The sequence below is a fragment of the Daucus carota genome, chromosome 5 (assembly GCF_001625215.2).
Source record: "Daucus carota subsp. sativus chromosome 5, DH1 v3.0, whole genome shotgun sequence".
Lineage (NCBI taxonomy): Eukaryota > Viridiplantae > Streptophyta > Magnoliopsida > Apiales > Apiaceae > Daucus > Daucus carota.
Genome location: NC_030385.2, coordinates 8,204,108 through 8,224,674, shown reverse-complemented (window position 1 = coordinate 8,224,674; position 20,567 = coordinate 8,204,108). Strand labels below are relative to the sequence as shown.

The 20,567-nt window shown below is 35.6% G+C and overlaps 4 protein-coding genes across 5 annotated transcripts; 3 read left to right on the top strand and 1 right to left on the bottom strand.

Moving 5' to 3' along the window:
- The first annotated feature begins 2,279 nt into the window (after positions 1-2,279).
- On the top strand, positions 2,280-4,853 carry LOC108220130 (cytochrome P450 CYP72A219-like). Of its 2 annotated transcripts, XM_017393807.2 has the most exons (5): positions 2,280-2,613; positions 2,701-2,921; positions 3,488-3,732; positions 3,823-4,207; positions 4,312-4,853. In XM_017393807.2, exons 1-5 carry the CDS (start codon positions 2,337-2,339, stop codon positions 4,735-4,737), a joined length of 1,554 nt encoding a protein of 517 aa, XP_017249296.1. In that variant the 5' UTR covers positions 2,280-2,336; the 3' UTR covers positions 4,738-4,853. The 2 variants fall into 2 exon arrangements, with proteins under 2 accessions (XP_017249296.1, XP_063949165.1); XM_064093095.1 differs by having other exon boundaries at positions 2,284-2,613; positions 3,488-4,207.
- Positions 4,854-6,260: 1,407 nt separating this feature from the next.
- LOC108223873 (EP1-like glycoprotein 2) lies at positions 6,261-7,810 on the top strand. Its single transcript, XM_017398326.2, has one exon. The coding sequence runs from the start codon at positions 6,322-6,324 to the stop codon at positions 7,678-7,680; it is 1,359 nt and encodes a 452-aa protein (XP_017253815.1). The 5' UTR covers positions 6,261-6,321; the 3' UTR covers positions 7,681-7,810.
- A 1,535-nt stretch (positions 7,811-9,345) lies between these two features.
- Positions 9,346-16,828, bottom strand: LOC108223874 (2-dehydro-3-deoxyphosphooctonate aldolase 1). The gene is made up of 15 exons (XM_017398327.2): positions 16,691-16,828; positions 16,418-16,490; positions 16,191-16,288; positions 15,388-15,484; positions 14,770-14,835; positions 13,820-13,879; positions 13,616-13,690; positions 13,417-13,501; positions 12,955-13,013; positions 12,802-12,846; positions 12,302-12,400; positions 12,089-12,136; positions 11,955-12,002; positions 11,365-11,455; positions 9,346-9,617 (listed from the first exon to the last, which is right to left on the bottom strand). Exons 2-14 carry the CDS (start codon positions 16,451-16,453, stop codon positions 11,399-11,401), a joined length of 873 nt encoding a protein of 290 aa, XP_017253816.1. The 5' UTR covers positions 16,454-16,490; positions 16,691-16,828; the 3' UTR covers positions 9,346-9,617; positions 11,365-11,398.
- LOC108221277 (uncharacterized) lies at positions 16,650-19,734 on the top strand. The gene is made up of 3 exons (XM_017395165.2): positions 16,650-16,748; positions 18,140-18,583; positions 18,802-19,734. The coding sequence occupies exons 1-3, from the start codon at positions 16,650-16,652 to the stop codon at positions 19,732-19,734; spliced, it is 1,476 nt and encodes a 491-aa protein (XP_017250654.2).
- Positions 19,735-20,567: the final 833 nt, after the last annotated feature.

Sequence of the window (20,567 nt, the reverse complement as noted above, 5' to 3'; positions counted from 1 at the left end):
AATCTTAAAGATTTGTAATGTGATTAACAAATGCATTAGGAGCTTTGGATCCATTACTAAGTGCATCTCCAAGAGATTAGCTATATGATGTCCTGAGCTATAATTTTTTAGAAATATGATACAAAATTACACTCCAACTGAGTCCTAGCCCTTCCTGAAAGGTTAGGATACCCTTTTCATTCCTTATTTATAGGTAACAAATAACCATTCCTTATTTCGTTTTTTAATATTTGAATTTTCACTTCCCATTTTTTTTCACACTCTTTTCCATCTTAATATTATTTCCTTAGTAATTGATTTCAAGTCTAATACTATAATAATAATAGTGAATACATATATGGATAATTGTTGGAGGAGTTATATTTTGGGAACCCAATACGATAGTCTCAGAGATTCTGTATACTTATATCTATGGATGCGTTATTTGGCCTATATGATAAAATTATACATGTTGTTTCGTTAATGTCAAAAATTATACCATTGCAACAAAATCAGTGCATTAAACATGATAAGCACACGAGTCAAGGGTAAGGAGATTTTATGCATCCTCCACACCCAGAATAGCTGCTTCAGATGAGCGACATCCAAAGATTTAATAGCTGCAGCCCTATATCAGGTTTTACAAACTTGATGCAATAAAGTAACTTGTAGCATCCCTTGTTTTAGCAGCTTTAGAGCAAGTCCAATAGGTGTGCTAAATCAAGTCTTAAATCCAAAAATAGGGAATATGGGATAAAATTGCACTCCAACACTATGCTAGTGATGTGCTAAATCACTAGCACAAGCTTCCCCTTCCCTATTTTTAGAATATGCTAGCCACTCCTAAACTATTTTTATCATTAAAATATTCATTTCTCTCTCTTCTCCACATCATTTCCCTCTCTCCTCCACACAAAAGTTGTTTAAATTTAATATTATTATAATAATAGGGAATGAATATAAGGAGTACTATTGGAGCTCATGTGCTAAATCTTGTGCTAAATCACTAAGACATATTATTTTATAATATTTTTAGGGAACCCCTTAGCATAGTGTTGGACTTGCTCTTATGAATCTCCAAGGACTCTCTATGGTTCGCCAAAATTAAATACACAGTTGATATTACCAGCAAACTTATTCATAGTGAAAGTATGGAAGAAGTTTGCTACTCTAAGGCACACCTGCATAGTGATTCTACATAATGTGCATGAATGAGCTGCTTGTAAATTGGTGGCTACTACTAAAGACTGCTTGTAATTTGTTATTACTCTTAAAGATGTTGTGAGTTGTGAGTACAGATGGAGTAACATCAGTTGTTGGTTGTTTCCATGAGCAAGAGAGTATAAATTTCAGGTATTTGATGATCAGCTAAAACTTTAATGCATAGTGTCTATTTTGGCTGCATGCATGCAAATCATCGTAAGATTTGATAAATAATTATGCAAATTGATGGACATAATAGGCGAAACATGAGTACATGACAGTATTAATGAACTTTACTGGTCATCTTGGCTGGCCAGCTACCTCTATAAAGAATGGGGACAGACTTGCCGGCTTACATACCGCAGTTATTTATTTACATGGATCATGATTGTAGTTTCCAAGTATCGGAGTGGTTGAGATTGACTGATTAAATTTTTTAAAACTGAGATCTTCTTTTAAGTACAACAAAGGTAGCTCCAAGTACGTGTTAAGTTTAATTTGTGAGGGAGATTGATCACTTAGCTGCTTTGCTTTAATCTTGGATAATCGAAATCTTTTGCTTTGCTTCTTGGATACTGGTGAACAATGCTGCTTGTGTTGCGGGAGATGCCCGTCCACGAGGCCCAGGCACTTCTTGGATAGTGATGATCGGTGACAATGCTCCTTGTGTTGTAGGAGATGCCTGTCCATGAGGCCTAGTCCGACTTGCTTCCCGTCCAAAAAAATGGCGAACAATGGTGCTTGTGTTGCGGGAGATGCTCATCCAGGAGGCCCAGCCCGACTTGCTTTCCATCCAAAAGAACGGCTCATTAGCTAGCCGGACTAGTGAGATTCAATCCGGATACATATCAAAAACCAGACTTGCTTTTCATCTAAAAGAATATGGATTAAATTGTAATGTTGACAAGTCTCCCATCTTAAACCAAACCGCCTTGAGATAATTTTTGCCACCAAAAGTAGTTGTTGCACATTAATAACAAAAAAACATGACACTTAGCTATGACTTGCTGATTTAACAACTAATAATTGAGGCCACCATATGGACGACTAGTATTACATACTAGTACATGTCAAGTATGCATAAATACATGCACGTACCTCTTAGTTTCATACCAACTTAAAAACTATAAGTTTCCTCTTTATCTCAAACACTCATGAGGCTTGAAATGCAAGAAGTGATTATAAGCTTGTGTCTGGTACTGCTGGTTATTACAGGATGGAGAACACTAAACTGGGTGTGGATAAGGCCTAAGAGGCTTGAGAAGATTCTGAGAAAGCAAGGCTATAGAGGAAACTCATACAGGCTTTTATTTGGTGACTTGAAAGATCTTGGTGCTGCTAAACTCAGAGCTAAAACAAGTTCTATCAGTCTCTCCCACGATTTTCTGTTTCGTGGGGCTCCCACTGTCTATACTGCCACTCATAAGCATGGTACCTATTTCTTCTTTCATTTTGTCAAGTAAAAACACTAAAGATTCAGCTGGTTGGGTAGCAAACATTTCATATTGTTGCATGCAGGGAAGAAGGCATTTTTATGGCTTGGACCAAAGCCACTGGTGTACATCTCTGAACCTGATCTAGTAAAAGAGGTGCTGAATAAATTTCATGACTTCCAGAAGCCGAGGGGAGGCAATCCTTTGTCAGCATTGCTTGTCACTGGACTTATAGATGCGGAGGGTGATAGATGGACCAAGCACCGCAGAATCATCAATCCTGCTTTCCATCTCGAGAAGTTAAAGGTCATCCTTGGCACTAGTTATCTTCATATTTTCTTTATTGAGTTTGTTAAGCTAAATGCTCTGCAGAATATCAAACTAGTTCTGTTATTCAACATAAAAACTCCATACACTATTCACCTCTTTTGGTAGGTAAGAAAATCATGATGAATTATACTCCCTCCGTCCCAGTCATTTTTATACGTCTTTTTCACTGCTTGGCACGCATTTTAATGCTCATGTAAAGTTTTCAAAATTTGCTTATATTGAATAAAAATTTAATATGTATACAATTCAGGGGGACAACAGAGGGAGTATGTTTTTACTAATTACTAGCAATGTCTTGTTCACCGGTCTGACCAGACTGTACACGCCTCTTCTCCATTGTCAGTTTGTCACAAGAATTATATATAACTAATTCCTTGTGTAAGTATTGGAATTACTTGGATCATCTAAGTACTAGCAGGCACTGAGGATATAGTCTCTTTGGTAGGACTATCAAATACAGAATTCGATTAGGTGTAAATACACAAGTGTAACTAACAATATCTTAACGCGGCCCTAAAAACTCTTTGTTGATACACGTGCAGAATATGCTGCCAGCCTTTTACTTAAGCTGCAACGATATCATGAAGAAATGGGAGGAAATGACATCTGTAGAAGGTCAATGTGAGGTAGATGTATGGCCTTATATCGAAACATATACTAGGGATGTCATTTCACGTACAGCATTTGGCAGTAGCTATACCGAAGGATCAAAGATATTTGAACTCCAGAACGAACAATCTGAGTTAGTAATGCCACTTTCGCAATCCGTCTACCTCCCTGGAATGAGGTTGGTTCCCCACATTTTTTCTGTGCTTTCATTTTTCTTTCAGGATACCACAAGTACAAAACCTTCTAGTGACCTTATTTCGTACTGCAGATTTTTGCCAACCAAAAGAAACAAAAGGATAAAGGAGATTCACAACGAGGTGAGCATTGCGCTGAGGAGTATCATTAACAAGCGTTTGAAGGCAATGGAAGCCGGAGAATGTATTCAGGGCGACTTATTGGGTATATTATTACAATCTAATTCTGAAGAAATTAAAGCAAATAAGAATATGAAATCTGGATTGAGCGTTGATGACATCATCGAAGAGTGTAAGCTCTTCTATTTGGCCGGACAAGAGACAACCTCAACTCTACTTGTTTGGACAATGATCTTATTGAGTCAGCATACAGAATGGCAGGAGCGCGCCAGAGAAGAGGTTTTGCAGACCTTTGGAAACAGAACACCGGATATCGATGGCTTAAATCACCTCAAAATTGTAAGTTTTTCATCCTCATTAACAAAGTTGAGGACTTGTCAGTATAGTAACTTGTTATGCTTTTTTTTTTGTTTGTTTGATTTTTTTGTTTTTGGATTTTGCAGCTTAATATGATTTTGCTTGAGACCCTAAGATTATACCCTGCCGGGGTAGTCCTTGGTCGATCAATTTCTGAAGACACAAAATTAGGAGGTACAATCCTTCCAGGCGGAATACTACTACACCTGCCATTCATCCTATTGCATCATGACAAAGAGATTTGGGGAAATGATGCTAAGGAATTCAGGCCAGAGAGATTTTCCGAAGGCGTGCTCAAGGCAACAAAGGGGAAAGCAGTGTTTTTTCCTTTCAGCATGGGACCTCGGGTTTGCATTGGACAGAATTTCGCAATGCTGGAGTCCAAATTGGCAATAGCCATGATACTGCAACGCTTTTCGTTTGTGCTTTCGCCATCCTATATTCATGCTCCTTACACCATTGTTACTCTTCATCCTCAATATGGTGCTCCCTTGACTCTAAAAGCTTTATAGACAAGTTTACTTGTTATCTGGTTTGTTCAAGTCCGCTTACATGTGGGATTATGTATAATACTTTCTTTTTCATGAAAAACCAATACTTCATAATGCAGAATTTCTTGCTTGAGAAATTATTCAGCTTCGATTTGGAGGTATTCGTATTACAGAACTTCGGCAATGGTAAAAAAAATGTTGATTAGGTTAAAAAAAATTCCCCTGTTATTGTTAAATATGGTTTTGCTTAAGCTTTCAAGCCTATACCCACCACGTTTGCACAGCTCAAGCGCGGAGCTAAGGTCCTACTCCTGAGCTTTTCTAGGAGAGATCCCGCTATCCATTATAATTGCATCCATTTTCACTTGTTTTTGTCCTTTTAAAAAATTTGAAAACACAAATACAAGTGAAAGTTATATAATTTTATTTTCTCTTCACTTGCTTTCCTCCCTATTTATAATTCGGGAGCAGGACGTAAATGTTGGATGCAGGGCCACGGTGCCCTTGGGCAAAAATATGATACGCCTGGTTCGGGATGCCCGTAACCTGATCGAATTGATAAAACCAACTCAAACCGTCTCTCGGTCGACCAACTAGTTAATAATTAAATTGAATTATATTTGAGTTAAAAAAAATTTTAAGTCTGACTTAATGCGGGCTTAAAATAAGGGTCTTGTTCCTGACAACCATGTGTGAGGGAGGGGTTATCTAACACGGACCGTTAGATATATATTTTAAGGGCTCAGATTCAATCTTATCTTTTAATAGATCCGCTATAAATATCCGCGGAACGGGAGTTCGCCTTTCCGCGGATAATATCTGCATATCTAAACTTTGCCGATCTGTGGATATTAATAGCGGATCCATTAAAAAATAAGATTGAATGTAAGCCCTTAAAATATAGATCCAATACAGTGTGTTAGATAACCTCTCCCTGACACACACGGTTGTCGGGGAACAGGACCCTTAAGATAAACTCCAACAATGAATGCTCTAAGCCAGTCTATTAAATAAACCACCCAGTGGCCAGGGGATTGTTGGGAAATAACGTGGTGACAGGTATGACTCGGTCTCAGGTGTGCTCCCGTTACATAACTAAGAAAATGAGGTGATGAGGTGAATGCAGACCTCATAATTTTAATGAAGGAGCCATTTGGAGTTGGAAAAATCTGTTTGATAAACCACCCATGGTTCGCAATCAAACATGCAGCAGCGGACATCTGTCACAGCTGGAGCCAGAGTGATTTCTCATTGCTGATGTATTTGTTTTGACATCGCAGATATTCATTCATGTTTGACATTGTTACTCGCTTGCGGCACGTTATATACTTGAATTGTCTATATTTTTTTTTTGTCATATGAACTGTCTATATTTGACCATTGAGCTATCCCCAAATCTATTCAAAACCATTTGCGATTTCTGTTTAAATTTCTTTCCATTTTTCATTAATTTAATTGCCTGTGGAAAAATATCTACTGGTCAATAATGATGTGCATGAGAAGAAAAAAAGGTTGTTAACAATATCCTATAAATCATAGACCTGCTTATATCAAATTCATAACAAAAACACGTTTATCTGCATTAACATCTCTGTGGAACTAATTATGAGCATCAACTCTGTTCTCACATTGCTCTTCTGCTATACATTTCTCCTTGCTAATTCGAATTTAGTTAGTGCACAACCATTCGATTATCCATCAGCAAACCTTTCCACTTCCTGGACTAACACTCCTTCCGCTCCACATTCGGTCCAATTCACTGACGGATCTCTGATAAGAGCTACTCTTCTACGAGGATCATTCGGCCCCAAATTCGCATGTGGCTTCTACTGTAACGGAAAATGTGACTCTTACCTTTTCGCCGTCTTCATTGTTCAGACAAACAGCGGATCAGGGATTGTTCAGCCCAGTATTGGATTTCCACAGGTTGTTTGGTCAGCCAACAGGAACCATCCTGTCAAGATTAATGCAACTCTGCAGCTGACTTCAGATGGTGATTTGGTTTTACGAGACGCTGATGGTTCTGTAGCTTGGTCTACTAATACTGCTGGAAAATCTGTTGCTGGCTTGAACTTAACTGAAAGCGGAAACCTGGTACTTTTCAATCAACGCAAGGCCGTGGTCTGGCAATCATTTGATCATCCTACTGACGCGTTGGTTCCAGGGCAGAAACTCGTGGCAGGGCAGAAACTGACAGCCAGCGTTTCCAGAACTAATTGGACTGACGCGGGTTTTTACTCACTACTTGTCAACAGTAGAGGTTTATTTGCGTACATACAATCCAATCCTCCCCAGGCCTATTATGAAAAAATTGTTTCGGGCTCTGACACGAGCAGAACAGCAAGTTACATCAAACTCCTAAATGGAAGCCTAGCGTTGTACATCCATTCATCGGAGCCAGGTGAGCCGAGTGAAACAATTCCCATTCCTCAGGCCTTGTCAGCACAATACATGAAATTAGAGTCCGACGGGCATTTAAGAGTATACGAATGGCAATCAGGGTGGAAACAAGTGGCCGATCTTCTGACAGGATTTTACGGTGAATGTGCCTACCCTCTTGTTTGTGGAAAATACAGTATCTGCTCCAATGGGCAATGTAGTTGTCCTGGATCAAGCAGCAGCGGAGCCAGGTACTTTCGACAATCCGTGGAAAAGCATCCTGATCAAGGTTGTACAGAAATAACTCCTCTCAGGTGTTCAGGTTCCAAGAAACAGAGACTTTTAGAGGTCCCTGATGTTACATACTTCACATTTAACTCTAGCATTGGTAATACTAATGTGGAGAGATGTAAGCAGGCTTGTTTAGGTGATTGTTCTTGCAAAGCAGCCGTGTTTCGTTACGGGTCGGATCCTTCTAACGGGGAATGCTTTTTGCCGAAGGAAGTGTTTTCGATCATGGACAATGACAAGGAAAAGACTCATTACAATTCTACTGCATTTCTCAAGGTGCAGAACAGGCGCTAAGTAAAATAAATACATTTTCAATCCAAAGAACATAGAATAAGTTACTCTGCACTGAGCAGGCTGCTTTTTAAATTACATGTAATGAAACTTGTAACATATCTTTTAAGAATAAAATGGTTTTCTTTGCTAATCCTTTGCATAATGTCTGCAGGGGGTGTTCTGCTCGGACAGAGCTTTGGTTTTTCCTCCATATATAGTATTATTTACTCACTCCGTTCAATTTACATGTCCACTTTTAAGAATAAAATTTGTATTAATTTAGTTGTCCACTTTTAATGTAAAATTATATTTCCAAAAATCAATATTTTTACACATTTTTTTTTAAAAATGACACAATTCACATGCTGCTCCTTTCGTTGTCAACAAGTAGCCCCATTGTGGCAGTTTAGCAGTTATGCTTAGGTTACCGGAGCTCTACGTGGTGGTTGTCGAACTTTCGTTGTCAACAAGGAGCCCCATTATGGCAGTTATGTCTAGATTACCAGAGCTGTAAGAGGTGGTTGTAAAATGCAGTCAGTAATACGAGGTGGTTGCAGAATGCAACCAGTAGTAATTGTTAGAAAATGGAGTTTTAAGTTCATAATTTTATTATGTTCTTGTTGTTAATTCCATAATCTAATGATTGGAAGTTGTTTCTAGATATCGGAACTTAAACTTTCATGTATGGGTTTAAGAATTTTCTTAATGAAATCCATAAGAGAAATGAAGTTGAAGTTAGTAGCTTGAAAGAGCTTGTTTTGAGAATGTTGTTTGTCCCACATTGAAAGAAATAAATGGGGTGTTGGCTTTATATAGTATAACACACATGGGTAGTGCATAACTACTAAGGTGTGTTATGGTGCATGGTGTTCTCATGAGCCCGCGCGCGCCGCCGCCGCCGCCCCGTCATGACTCGGGTCGAAGGGCGATTTGGGCGAATGTCTCGGCGTCTTGCGTACGCGAGGCGACCTGGGCGGGGATTTTATTTCGTGTTGGTTTAATATAATATTTTAATTAGAATTTATTTATCAGTTGGGTTGGGTTGTGTCTGTTGGGCTCAATTGGACTGGATCGGATTGCATAATTGGGCTAAGTCAGATACAATGAACCTGGATTTGTAACTGATGATATATATTCAGAAATTAAAAAAATATATATATAAACGGCTGGTTTAATGTGTGGATTAATATATCAACTGTTACATTATAATAAATCGTCAGTTTTGATTTATTTTAAATGTGCAGTTTAATTCATATATTAATTCGGGGTGGTCAGTTACACTTAGCCTCTCCACATGTTTGTTAACATTTGGAGAGGCTTCAACCGGCATATTAAAAAATCTATGAAATAGAGTTTCACAGAATAAAAGTTTAATATTTAAACTTTTATTCGTAAAAAGAAGTTAAAAATAAGTTACGAAACTATACTCTATAAAGTCTTAAAATGTGTGCCAAACATTGAAAAAAATTATAAACAAATAAGTACGACGGAGGGAAAACTAAATACCGTAAATGATAAGGGATTATCTCTTCTTGTCCCACGTTCTGGGTTTGATTTTCGCTTATTCTGGGATTTATTAGAATATATACTTATTTGTGAGGCATATAAGTCTAATTATTCAGAGAAAAATTCAAGACATATAAGCCTAATTATTCAGATAAAATAAATTATAAATACAAATCAATATAGAAAAGGATAATGCGGGAATATTAATTTATTTGAAATTTTGAACCCAATTATGTCAACACAATTCGGTCGGCATTACAGAAATCATACCACACATTCCCTATTAATTTGATTCGGTATTTCATAACTAGATTACACTGAACATAAAAACTGGAGTGAAAAATTTAGAAGAAAGATACGTAAATTCCAATTTCTGATGATAGCGTGTCTCAAAAGGTGCTACTTCAAGTCCACAGAACTTCTATGTAGACAAATCATCACCTGACATGGACCTGCATGAATACGATATTGACAAACAGATTATTACAAGTATAATCCAACCTCACAACCTGTAGCTGTTATAAATTAATGAAAGCTTTATCAGCATGCTTGATGTGATCCGATATTTGGTTTGAAGATAAGTTAGGTCACTTACCTTTTTATAATAACATGGTCAAACACACTGATTTCTAATTACTTTCACCATGCCTCGAAAATAGTTCATTTCTGAGCTTTACATAATTTTTTTTTTTTTTGACATATATGAATTATAGTCTTACAAATGAGTATCTGTTCTAATAAATTCTCGGATGAGCCAGGGTCGAACCCGGACCTGGAAAGACAGAGAATAAGCTCTTAAACCACTTCAGCTATCCAACCGTGCTCAAAAAGCATAGGAAATAGTTTTCCGGGGGATGAAATGGTTGAAAGATAGCTGATTGAAGCAGAAGCATGACGGTTTTAATTAGTTTATTAATCCAAACTTTACTCTTGTGTTAGTTGGGGTAAATGAATTTGGAAAGAATAGAATGAAAATTTGAACTACATGTATGGATGCTTGTACAAAAATTTCATTCCTTCCGTTTCTTGCACCATAAACAAAATGTCCCACCCCTGATTTGAGAAGAAATGATCCATTCTCTCTTATTTTCACTTTCTTCTCAATTCTCATAACAATAATTTTGCAGTAGCTCACTATTTTTGGAAACTTGCCTCCTTTTTATACACGACACAAAAAGTTTGTGTTTGAATTTCAATTATTGGTACACGTACACGAAAGCTATGTTACTCCGACTCTTCAATTTAGGTTGCCGTACCGTTTCGGACACTCGGACACGACACTTATTTCGTGTCGAGTCCTTTAACTAAAATGTGGACACTTTGACCAATTTAAAAATCAAATACGAGGCAAACTTACAATTCAAAAGAAATATGTGAGAGAAAAGAAAGAAGCAAAAATGGGATTAACATACAGAAGACGCCTAATTTCCAAAATCCCCTACAAAATCATGTCTAATTTGAGTTCTATTGTTCCTTTTTGTTAAGTTGTCTAACTTATCATATTTGTTTATTAGTGTACTGCAAAGTGTCTCCGTACCCGTGTCCAAAAATAGGACAGTGTCCCCGTATCCCCAATTTTAAAAGTTCCCAAGTCCGACACTCGGATATGTGTCATGTCCGACACCCCGTACCCGAGTCCGAGTAATATAACACGAAAGTACACGGTGAATTTAGTGTTGGATATGGGTTTTCATTTTATATACACGAATGTACACGATATTAATATATTTTTATGTGAAAAAAAAATATTTACATATAATATATATATATATATATATATATATATATTTACAAATTCGTGCTAAATTGTATGCAAATATAAATTTTAATATATTTAAAATAGTACATAAAAATGTGTTTTTAAAATAAATTTTAATTAAATTTTATTAATGTCTTTATATTAAATGTACACAAAAGTAACAAGAAAAGTACACAACACATTTTGAGACGGATATGGGTTTGGGATCAGGTGCATGAATCCGAAACGGGTTGGGTATGGGTTTCACACTCAAGTACGCAAAACACAAAAGCACAAGATATGAAAGTACACAACACGACACGATTGCCAGGTCTACCTGCTACTTCTAACGTTTTCTTTTGTTTTTACTCGTTCCATCCCATTCTCACTAACCAACACAACATGGATGTATACTTGGGAATAGAAATTACAAGCTCACAGCATGGCTTTGTAATGCTTACCAATTACCAGAGAGAAATGTCTCAGGTCCGGAGCCTAATCACGGAACGGAGTGAGATCAATCTTGAACTGTTGTTTTCCTTTCGTAACCCTCTGCAAGAGAAATAATGACGAGAATAATTAACACATAATAACTATACATGCAGCACACAAACGAACTATAATAAACCCATTTCAGGAATGCAGGGAACACAGGTGCAAGTCTTCAACTATGTGTAGAGCATAGCCAAGTGTGATGTATATCTTGTGCTAAAATAGCACAATGCTATATTTTGTTCTATATTTAGAGTAAGATATAGAGTGCTCTATAATTGCCACATCACCAAAAAGTGAAAAAGAGTGGGAAATGAGTGAAAAAGGAGAGGGAGATAGATTGAGGGAGAACATTTATATCTATATATAAATATAGAACAAAACATTGGATTTTAGCACCAAAAATAAGTTTTTGATGCAAAATTATAGCAATAGCTCCACCTACTTTTACATCAGCATTGGCCTTGCTCTATAGGGCAAATGCAGTGCATTATTGTCTAACAGATTTCTCTTAATTAAAAAATTCATCTTAATCCAAGTTTCGGGAATAATTACTTACTGCAATTGCCACAAGCTCCTCTAGCAATTCCTCCAAATGCCGCAGAGGCTGTTTTCAGAGCAATCAAGTCGGTCAGTTGGTCATATTAACAAGTAAGACAATCTCACAGCTTGCAGCAGTTTCAGGAAACTTACCCACTGTGTAGGACCATCTACGGGAGCACTTAGGGGATCATCATGAACCTAAAAAACCCAAAATTTTCTTTTAAATAGTCTTAACCAGCAGAAGCAAATATAATACAAGAAAAGTTTAACTCAATGAATCCATGTTAACATTGGAAGTCCAAGAATTCCATCAAAGAGCGAGGAATGATTATTTCGAGTATTAAAAGAGGTCTGATCTCATACCTCCATAAAAATTCCATCCACTCCAACAGCAACTGCTGTCCTCGCTATGCAAGGTATTAGCTCACGAAGCCCCCCGCTTGCAACACCCCCACCTTCTAGCTATAGGGAAAAAGCAGAAAAGTTGTTCACTTAAATGAAAAAAGAATAGAAATAAGACCAACTAATATCACATTTGCATTAGATTTTACAAAATACTTTTTAATTGGAAAAGAATATACTATAGGAAATTTATCAGATTATAATATTGTTCAATATCCATGCAGGCCACCTAACCACTAATGCTTTAAAATTTGGGTCAACTCACAAACCACTCGAAGCAAAACATTTCTTAATCCATTCAAAATATTGCCACTTCTTCTTCTGCATATCATTTTTCTTTATGGCTGATGAATGGTCAAAAAATAGCTTTGCTTGTTGCATCATATTTGTGTTATACACATTGCTGAATCAAATAATTATATTAATGCAATGGACTAGATGAGTTAAAAGATAATACACACCTTTTTCCCAGCAGGTTGTTGTAATGAATGTGTAATATCAGCTACCTGGACCAGTATACATTTATCATATCAGGCAAGTAAAATAGTATCTGCAACTGTAACTAACAAAGAACAATACTTCCCAGAGAGCGCATATGTTTTTTGAATACTTACGATTGGACAATTAGCTTCCCGCATCCATTCCAAGTTCCGTGGATCAACAATCAGATCACCTGTATAGTACGTCAGAATAATACTTTGTTGATACTTGGTGACAATAATATTAATACACGTAAAACTTACAACCAGTCTACAGCGGCATGCACATGCAGAAAATTTTCACTTAATATGTAACTATATTGCTTCAGCTACAAAGAAGAGTTCTTGTTCTTGGAACTACAAAGAAAGTATTTATCTTGACTTGTAGACAACAAAACATGTATTTTGAACTTTAAATAGCTCTGACCAAAGTAGTAGGTCCCTCCACCTTGTCTAATTTATAAAAGTAAAAATATTTGCTATATTGATGTGTTAAAATCTAAAATTTGCAGTGATTCGGTGATCCAAATATTACTTGGGGGAAATTTTTATGAACGACAAGGAAAAAAGAGAGGGCTCGCGATAAATTCGACTTACTATAGCCAAACATAGTTCCTCGCTCACAAACCATGACATTTTGATTTCCAGCCAGCCTAACTTTTTCAGCAGAATTTGTCATAACCTACAAATGTAATTGACCATCAAGAGGAGTTTGTAGGCATTAACTTAGGTGATGGACAAATCATGTCTGTGCAAATTTAATTTGAAAGAGCAGAGCTTGATAAGATCCACTTACAGAAGGTGCACAAAATTGGCCTTTCTTAATGTTGATAATCTTTCCGGTTTGCGCAGCTGCAACTAAGAGATCTGTCTATCATTCCAATAGGCAATTGAATTTGTTAGTTTAAATACAATTATAGTGCTTCAGTTACACATATCAAGCCTCATTATTGATATATAATTGCATGAAAAAAAACATATCATAATTAACTAATTCAACCTGTCTGCAAAGGAATGCTGGAATCTGAATAATATCGGCAACTTGGCCAACTGCATCACACTGAGATAAAGAAAATGATGTATACAATTAGGCACTGTTGAACACTATTTCTAAACAGCTCTTCCATTACTACTTTAAATAATTACATTATTATCACATCAGAAAAAAAAATGCTATTTAAAGTATGATATAGCATTGCTAGATGAGATGCTGGGCCTGCATATGTTATGAAACATTTGGAGAATTAACAAGGATGGCCACCGAGTGCCATATGTTATGAAACATTTGGAGAATTAACAAGGATGGCAACCGAGTGCAGCTACAACCTCAGTCTAATAACAAATAATTTTCTTCTCCATTAATAGTTATTCTCTTTTATCATTTTCTAGTGTAAGAAAAATCTATAAGATTTTAAAAATATTTACATAAAGCCTATCACAATTTCTGTTAAAGTTTCCATTGCATCATACAAAGATGTATATTTATTATTTTATGTCATTAATTTAAAGGACAACAAATATCAAGAAGAGATACTACACTCGAGTAAATAATAGCTTCTTCAAAATTTCCTTTCAAAAAAAGTTGTATTAGTCAGTCATTGGTACAGATATCTTAGACTTAGTATCAGAGGTGTCAAGAAAAACAATTCATCAAGTTATAATCCACAAACAGTACTATCTGAGTATCTGATCAATCTAAAACTAAACAGTGGGCAAAGTCAACAAGGTCACAATATAAGCACCAGGTCACAAGTGGGTGCTTTTGTTCAGAAGAAAGAACAGCATATGGCAAAAATGCTGCACCACAACCATATGTGCCAGCAATCAAAAAACATGTTAATAAAATATTACCAAGAGCTAATAGTTTTATACTCAGACGTCATCTATGATGTAGAAACAACTGCATTCTAAATTGGCAATGGCAAATAAAAGACTAGAAAGTAAGGTTACCTGGCTAGCTTCATGTACATCAGTCACTATAGGGAGGTCATATGCTAGTTTCACCTTTTCCAAAATCTGCAATCATGTTCCACCAATTTTATTTTAGTCACAATTAGACAATTACTAGTGTATACGGGCAGAAGTCTTATGTTGAAGCTCAAGCAAAGTCAAACAGTTAGTCATAATTAGTACTCCCTCTGTCCCATTTAATTCTATACGTTTTTTTTTCAACTACTCGACACTCATTTCAATGCTCTCATAAAATATAGTTCTGTAACTTATTTTTAAATTTTTTTTTCTGAAAAAAATTTAACATCCAAACTTTAGTTCAGAAAAAGAAAATTTTAAAATAAATCACACAACTATACTTTACAAGAGCATTAAAGTCCGTGCCACGTCCCCGTCCCCGTCCCCCAATGTATACTATCCAGGGAGACGGAGGGAGTAGTGTATATGGGCAGAAGTCTTATGTTGAAACTCAAGCAAAGTCAAACAGTCACAAAATCACAAGAAAAAGCTTGACAGACTACAAATGCAGACTAATACAATGTTGAAGGAATAGTTAATGAAGGACTTTGTAGCAAGTTTGTGACAACAATATGTTAAAATAGGGCAATATGGTGATACCTTCAAGCCTTCGGCTAAGCCAGGACCACGAAAAGACTTAGATGATGTTCTATTAGCTTTGTCAAAACTGGATTTAAAGATCAGTGGCAGCCCAAGCCTAGAAGTCAAAGGTAAAATGTGAGGAATATCTAAGACAAATTTATTATAATACTATAATTAAAACAGTAATAATGTCATGCCTTAACTATATTACAACTTTCTTCTCCTTTCAAAGGCCAAACAGAAACTGATAAAAGTGCCCTAATAACACAATGATATATTATTAAAGAAAGAAATGTACCCGCACATGATATTCTTTAAGGGGAAGAGAGAAGCACTTAGACAGGGTATGTTTTCCTTTTAGTTTTTTTTAATAGAAGCCAGGAGTGTACTTCAAACTTAGTTTGGCATCATATTGCAAGGTTTAGGGAGGTTTTATAGAGCCAACATCCTCAGAAAGGGTTCATTCTCCAATTCGATTATTTGTTAATTGTTAGGTATATAGATTGAGAGAAATGCCAGAATGTATTTTTTTTATTTTTTTTTTCTTATTATTCTGTTATGTGCAATGTATAAATATGTTGTTGTGCTCTGGGTTTCAGCTGAACGAGCTTCTTTGCAAGTAGTTTGTATTTCTGATGAACCCAAGTGAAGTAGGAAGTGCTAAATTAGATCTCATAAATAAAATCTTTAATTTATTTGCATATTCCCTTGTCCACACAATTGGACTGGACTCTTGCGGGATCTACTCATGAGAACTTTTGTCATCTAAACAACATAGACACACATGGTTCAAGTAGAAATTTTTTAACAAGAGAACATACTTTGAAGTGATAGCCTTGATGTGCTCGGCCATACGAAATATATGCTCCTCCGACTCAATCACATTAGGACCCGCTAATACGAAAAACGGCTCCACCGACTGTTAGAAGGTTAACACAAGATCAAAAACAAATAAAAGCATTATCATCAACTGAATAATGAAATAATATTCATGCCTCCGCAAAGAAGCAAACAATTCAAGCAACTAAACCGATAACTAAATATAAACCTTGAGGTGGTTATATAATTCTGATGCTGAATCCATCTGTAAAGCTTACGCTTCTCACCGTCAACAACTATTTCTGCACATAGTTAAACCGGAACTTTAGAAAATCTACTTAATTAAACAATTAAACAATACTCATGAGTGAAATGTGTTTGAACTTGAGAGTCCTAATTGAATTAAACAGATTTATACATATCAACAAACAACAGGTCTTATAAATATGATAAAAAAAAACATGATTAAACAGTTGAAGAATGTAATGAGAAAGAAATGCACCTGGAGAAGATCAAGATTTGAGTTGCAAGACAGGGATGAGAGTGTGAGTGAAACGCGGGTGTGTTTATATATCATCACAATCTCGATTCGCACTCACCAATAAATGTTGTTGGGCCTCTCACACACCAACATTTGTAGTTGGAATTTTCGGTTTTCGTTGATGATAATTCAATTTAAATTTAAAAATGTATAAATAACATTATAAATAAAATTATGAAAAATATTCTCTTGGACATTTCTCTTATTTGAAAATTCTTGATATTCGTTATATTTATCAAACTTTAAAATGAGTTTAAGTACACCTACACACTCATTCTTTTGTAATCACCTCACCACAAAAGACTGTCTTCTTATGAATCTTTTCCCTGAGTATCCATGTTGTTGTTCACGTTTCTCACTCTATTCACATTCATTCAATCTTTTGTTAACTATCCATCTTTTGCACTGTACGCTTGAAAATGTGTAGACAACCTGGCCACAACCCATTCTTTATACTCCCTCTGTCCCATTTTAACTGATATTTGACTTTTTAACACGTATATTGAGGTGTAAAAAAACAATATCTACACTCAATAAAAAATTTCAATTCTTATATCAAATAAAAGTTTAGACTCTAAACTTTTATTTGATATAAATTTTATAAAAAATAATCATGTTTAGATGTAATTTTTTTAACATCTTAAAATACGTGTAAAAAAGTCAAAAGCAGTTAAAATGGGACGGAGGGAGTATTAAACATGCTGCGCTGTACATATAAGTTCGCACAAAAATGCAACTAAGCCACTGTGGTTTAACAATTTTAATTCCATTTGGAGCGTATGGTTACCCGTAAGTTTTAATATATAAAGTATGGACGATTCCTTCGGCTATTTATTAACACCCAACATTGTTTTTGTTTTATCAGCCGGTTTAGAGCCACCAAATTGGTGGATTTCCAATTTTTTTTTAAACCTCATAATATGTTAAATATCATAACAATTTCAATCATTTCATTTTTTATATTTATTTTCTAATTTATGTTTCAATTTTTATATATTTATATCATTATAAGTATTATAAATTATATATTAATAAATACTTTATAAATAATTACAATATGACCAATTTATATTTATAAATTAATAAAGTAAATAATTTAAATATTTTTTCTGAGTTATCAAATCAACTATTTACAAAATAATACATACTGTATGATATCTAACTTTGCAGTGTATTGTCTACTAAAATTTAAATACTGAATTGTCAATTCAACTGTTTGACTCATTTATCAATTCAACTATTCACACTTTATGTCTTGTCAAATTTGCTAAATTATGATGTAGTTGCTTAGCTATATATAACTTGCAATATGAGGTGAAATATACCAAGCTGATCAGGTTTGTTTTCCTTAGCATTTTTTGAATTCGTATATTTTAGTGTGTTATTACTAATTATCTTACTATATTGCAGATGGAGAATTCTATCAATGATAATATAATGAGATCGAATCTTATCTATAATTTGAGTAGAGACGATGAATTTAGTCCTTTACATGATTCAGAAATTGAAACAGATTATGAGGATATTGACGATGATGGTGATTCTGATTCGACAAATACTGATAATGATGAAGAAGAGGAAGAATATGTGCCTACTGCACCATGGTTTATAGAAAAAACCACTTGTAACAAGTTTGCTAATAGTTCAGGTGCTTCTTCTAACTTAAACCCTCTTACTGATGACTTGTTTGTTGGTCAATGTTTTGTAGATAAGCAAACTGCTATAAATGCAATACAAACGAGTCATATAAGAAATTCTAGAAACTATCGTGTTTCTAAGAGCGATACAACACGATATGAGGCGAAATGTGTCGTCGACGAATGTCAATGGAAAATTCGCGTTATAAAACGAAAGGCAAGTGGTTATTTTGAAATAACAAAACTGCCTGCCGAACATACTTGTCTTTTGAGAACACTTCAACGGGATCATAAGAAACTGAGCTCAAGCTTAATCACTAGTGTTATAAAACAGCAAGTAAGAACAAAAATTCATTCTTTCATAGTCAGATTTAACACACACACACACACACCTCTTGGATTGCTACTAATTATCTCATTATTTTTTTATTTTAGATCACGGAGAGTCCATACTTAAAAGTGCATAATATCATGAATCAAATCACATCTATGTACCAATATCATGTTAGTTACAAGAAGGCATGGATTGGCAAGCAAAAGGCAATATCAGATGTGTATGGAGATTGGACAACTTCTTATTCTAAACTTTCTAGATTTTTTAGTGCTTTGATGCATTATAATCCAGGTACGGTTACATTAATTGAAGCTGATGTTCTAAATCATAACACATCAGTGTGTAAGCGTGTCGGGTGGGCATTTAAACCCATGATAGATGGGTGGCAACATGCTCGACCAGTTATAAGCATTGATGGTACATTTTTAAAAGGAAGATACAATGAAAAGTTGTTGATTGCTATGGGATTTGATTCAAATAATCAACAATACCCACTTGCTTATGCTCTAGTTAATGAAGAAACGACAATCAACTGGTCTTGGTTCTTATACCACCTTCGAATATATGTGTGTCAAAACAGAAAAGGTACATGCATAATTTCAGATCATCATGCTGGAATTATTGAAGCAATGAAAATGGAACAAAGTGGATTCACCGGTGATATGGGTTTACACAGATTTTGTTTTTTACATGTTCGTAGCAATTTTAGTTCATATTTTCCTGGTTTTCATTTGAAGATGCTATGTTGGTTGGCTGGAAACACTTCTCAATTGAGGAAATTTGAAGCAGCTATGAACAAGATAAAAGAGCTTAATCCTGATGCTGAGAAATGGTTACGAAATATTCCATTAGAGATGTGGACTATGTCTCAAGATGGAGGATATCGCTATGGTCAGGCGACTACAAATATGATTGAAAGTTTCAACGGACTCTTAAGATCAGCTCGTTTTCTTCCGGTCACGTCAATGATTAAGGTACTGTTTGGGGTTGCTGTTGCAGACAGCAACAGCAGCTTTTTGCTGAAAAGCAGGTGAAAAACTGTTTGGTAAATCTAAAAGCAGCTTTTCCGAACAGCAGTTTTTAGCTGAAAAGCTGCTGTTAGAAAAAGCAGGTCCTCCCATGCTTTTGGAAAAAGCTGCTTTTCAGCTTTTGCAGAATGCTGTTATAAATTTCATTATAAAACCTCACCAAAAATATTATTTTTTTATATTATAACTCGAAATAAGTAAATATCAAAAAATTACCAAACAGTTATCTGATTTCTACAATAGCACTTATTTTACCAGCACTTTTTCTGACAGCACAGCAATTTTTAACAGCACTCCCAAACAGACCCTAAGTATATCTATTATCATTCTGTGAAGTTGGTTGCAGAAAGGCGCACTGAAACATTGAATGACCTACAAAATGGCCATACATATTGTAAAAAAATTGAGGGAGCTGTTTGAAAAAATAGAAGAGAAGGCTTCAGCCCACAAGGTTGTCCCATATAATGAACAAAGAGGGGTCTTTGAGGTTATCACTGCACGTTATCGAACAACGAATGGATATTGGAAAGGTGGAAACAAACATACACTAAATTTGTTTCAAGGTTTCTGTTCTTGTGGAAAATGGGGTCGATATCACTCTCCATGTTCGCATATAGTTGCTGCTTGTTTGGTATGTAATCTCGATTGGAAGCAATACATCGAAGGTTATCACAACCTGACAATATTGTATGAAATGTGGAAGTACGAATTTCATCCAATGGCAAATCAAGCGTATTGGACGTTTCCACTAGCATACAACTGGGAGATGTATGGTACTCTTATTGCTGACGAAAACCTGAGAAAGAAGAGAAAGAAACGTGGACAGAGAGGTCAAAGTC

Bases quoted from the DNA above. Each gene is read 5' to 3' on its own strand.
- LOC108220130 (XM_064093095.1), top strand. From the start codon at position 2,337: ATGAGGCTTGAAATGCAAGAAGTGATTATAAGCTTGTGTCTGGTACTG. The intron at 2,922-3,487 runs GTCATCCTTGGC...ATACACGTGCAG, and splicing joins TCCATCTCGAGAAGTTAAAG to AATATGCTGCCAGCCTTTTA. The intron at 4,208-4,311 runs GTAAGTTTTTCA...TGGATTTTGCAG, and splicing joins GCTTAAATCACCTCAAAATT to CTTAATATGATTTTGCTTGA.
- LOC108223873 (XM_017398326.2), top strand. From the start codon at position 6,322: ATGAGCATCAACTCTGTTCTCACATTGCTCTTCTGCTATACATTTCTC.
- LOC108223874 (XM_017398327.2), bottom strand. From the start codon at position 16,453: ATGGATTCAGCATCAGAATTATATAACCACCTCAAG. The intron at 13,502-13,615 runs GTAAGTGGATCT...TTACATTTGTAG, and splicing joins GCCAATTTTGTGCACCTTCT to GTTATGACAAATTCTGCTGA. The intron at 11,456-11,954 runs GTAAGTAATTAT...TTTCTCTTGCAG, and splicing joins AGGAGCTTGTGGCAATTGCA to AGGGTTACGAAAGGAAAACA.
- LOC108221277 (XM_017395165.2), top strand. From the start codon at position 16,650: ATGATTAAACAGTTGAAGAATGTAATGAGAAAGAAATGCACCTGGAGA. The intron at 16,749-18,139 runs GTGTGTTTATAT...ACTATATTGCAG, and splicing joins AGAGTGTGAGTGAAACGCGG to ATGGAGAATTCTATCAATGA. The intron at 18,584-18,801 runs GCAAGTGGTTAT...TTTTTATTTTAG, and splicing joins TTCGCGTTATAAAACGAAAG to ATCACGGAGAGTCCATACTT.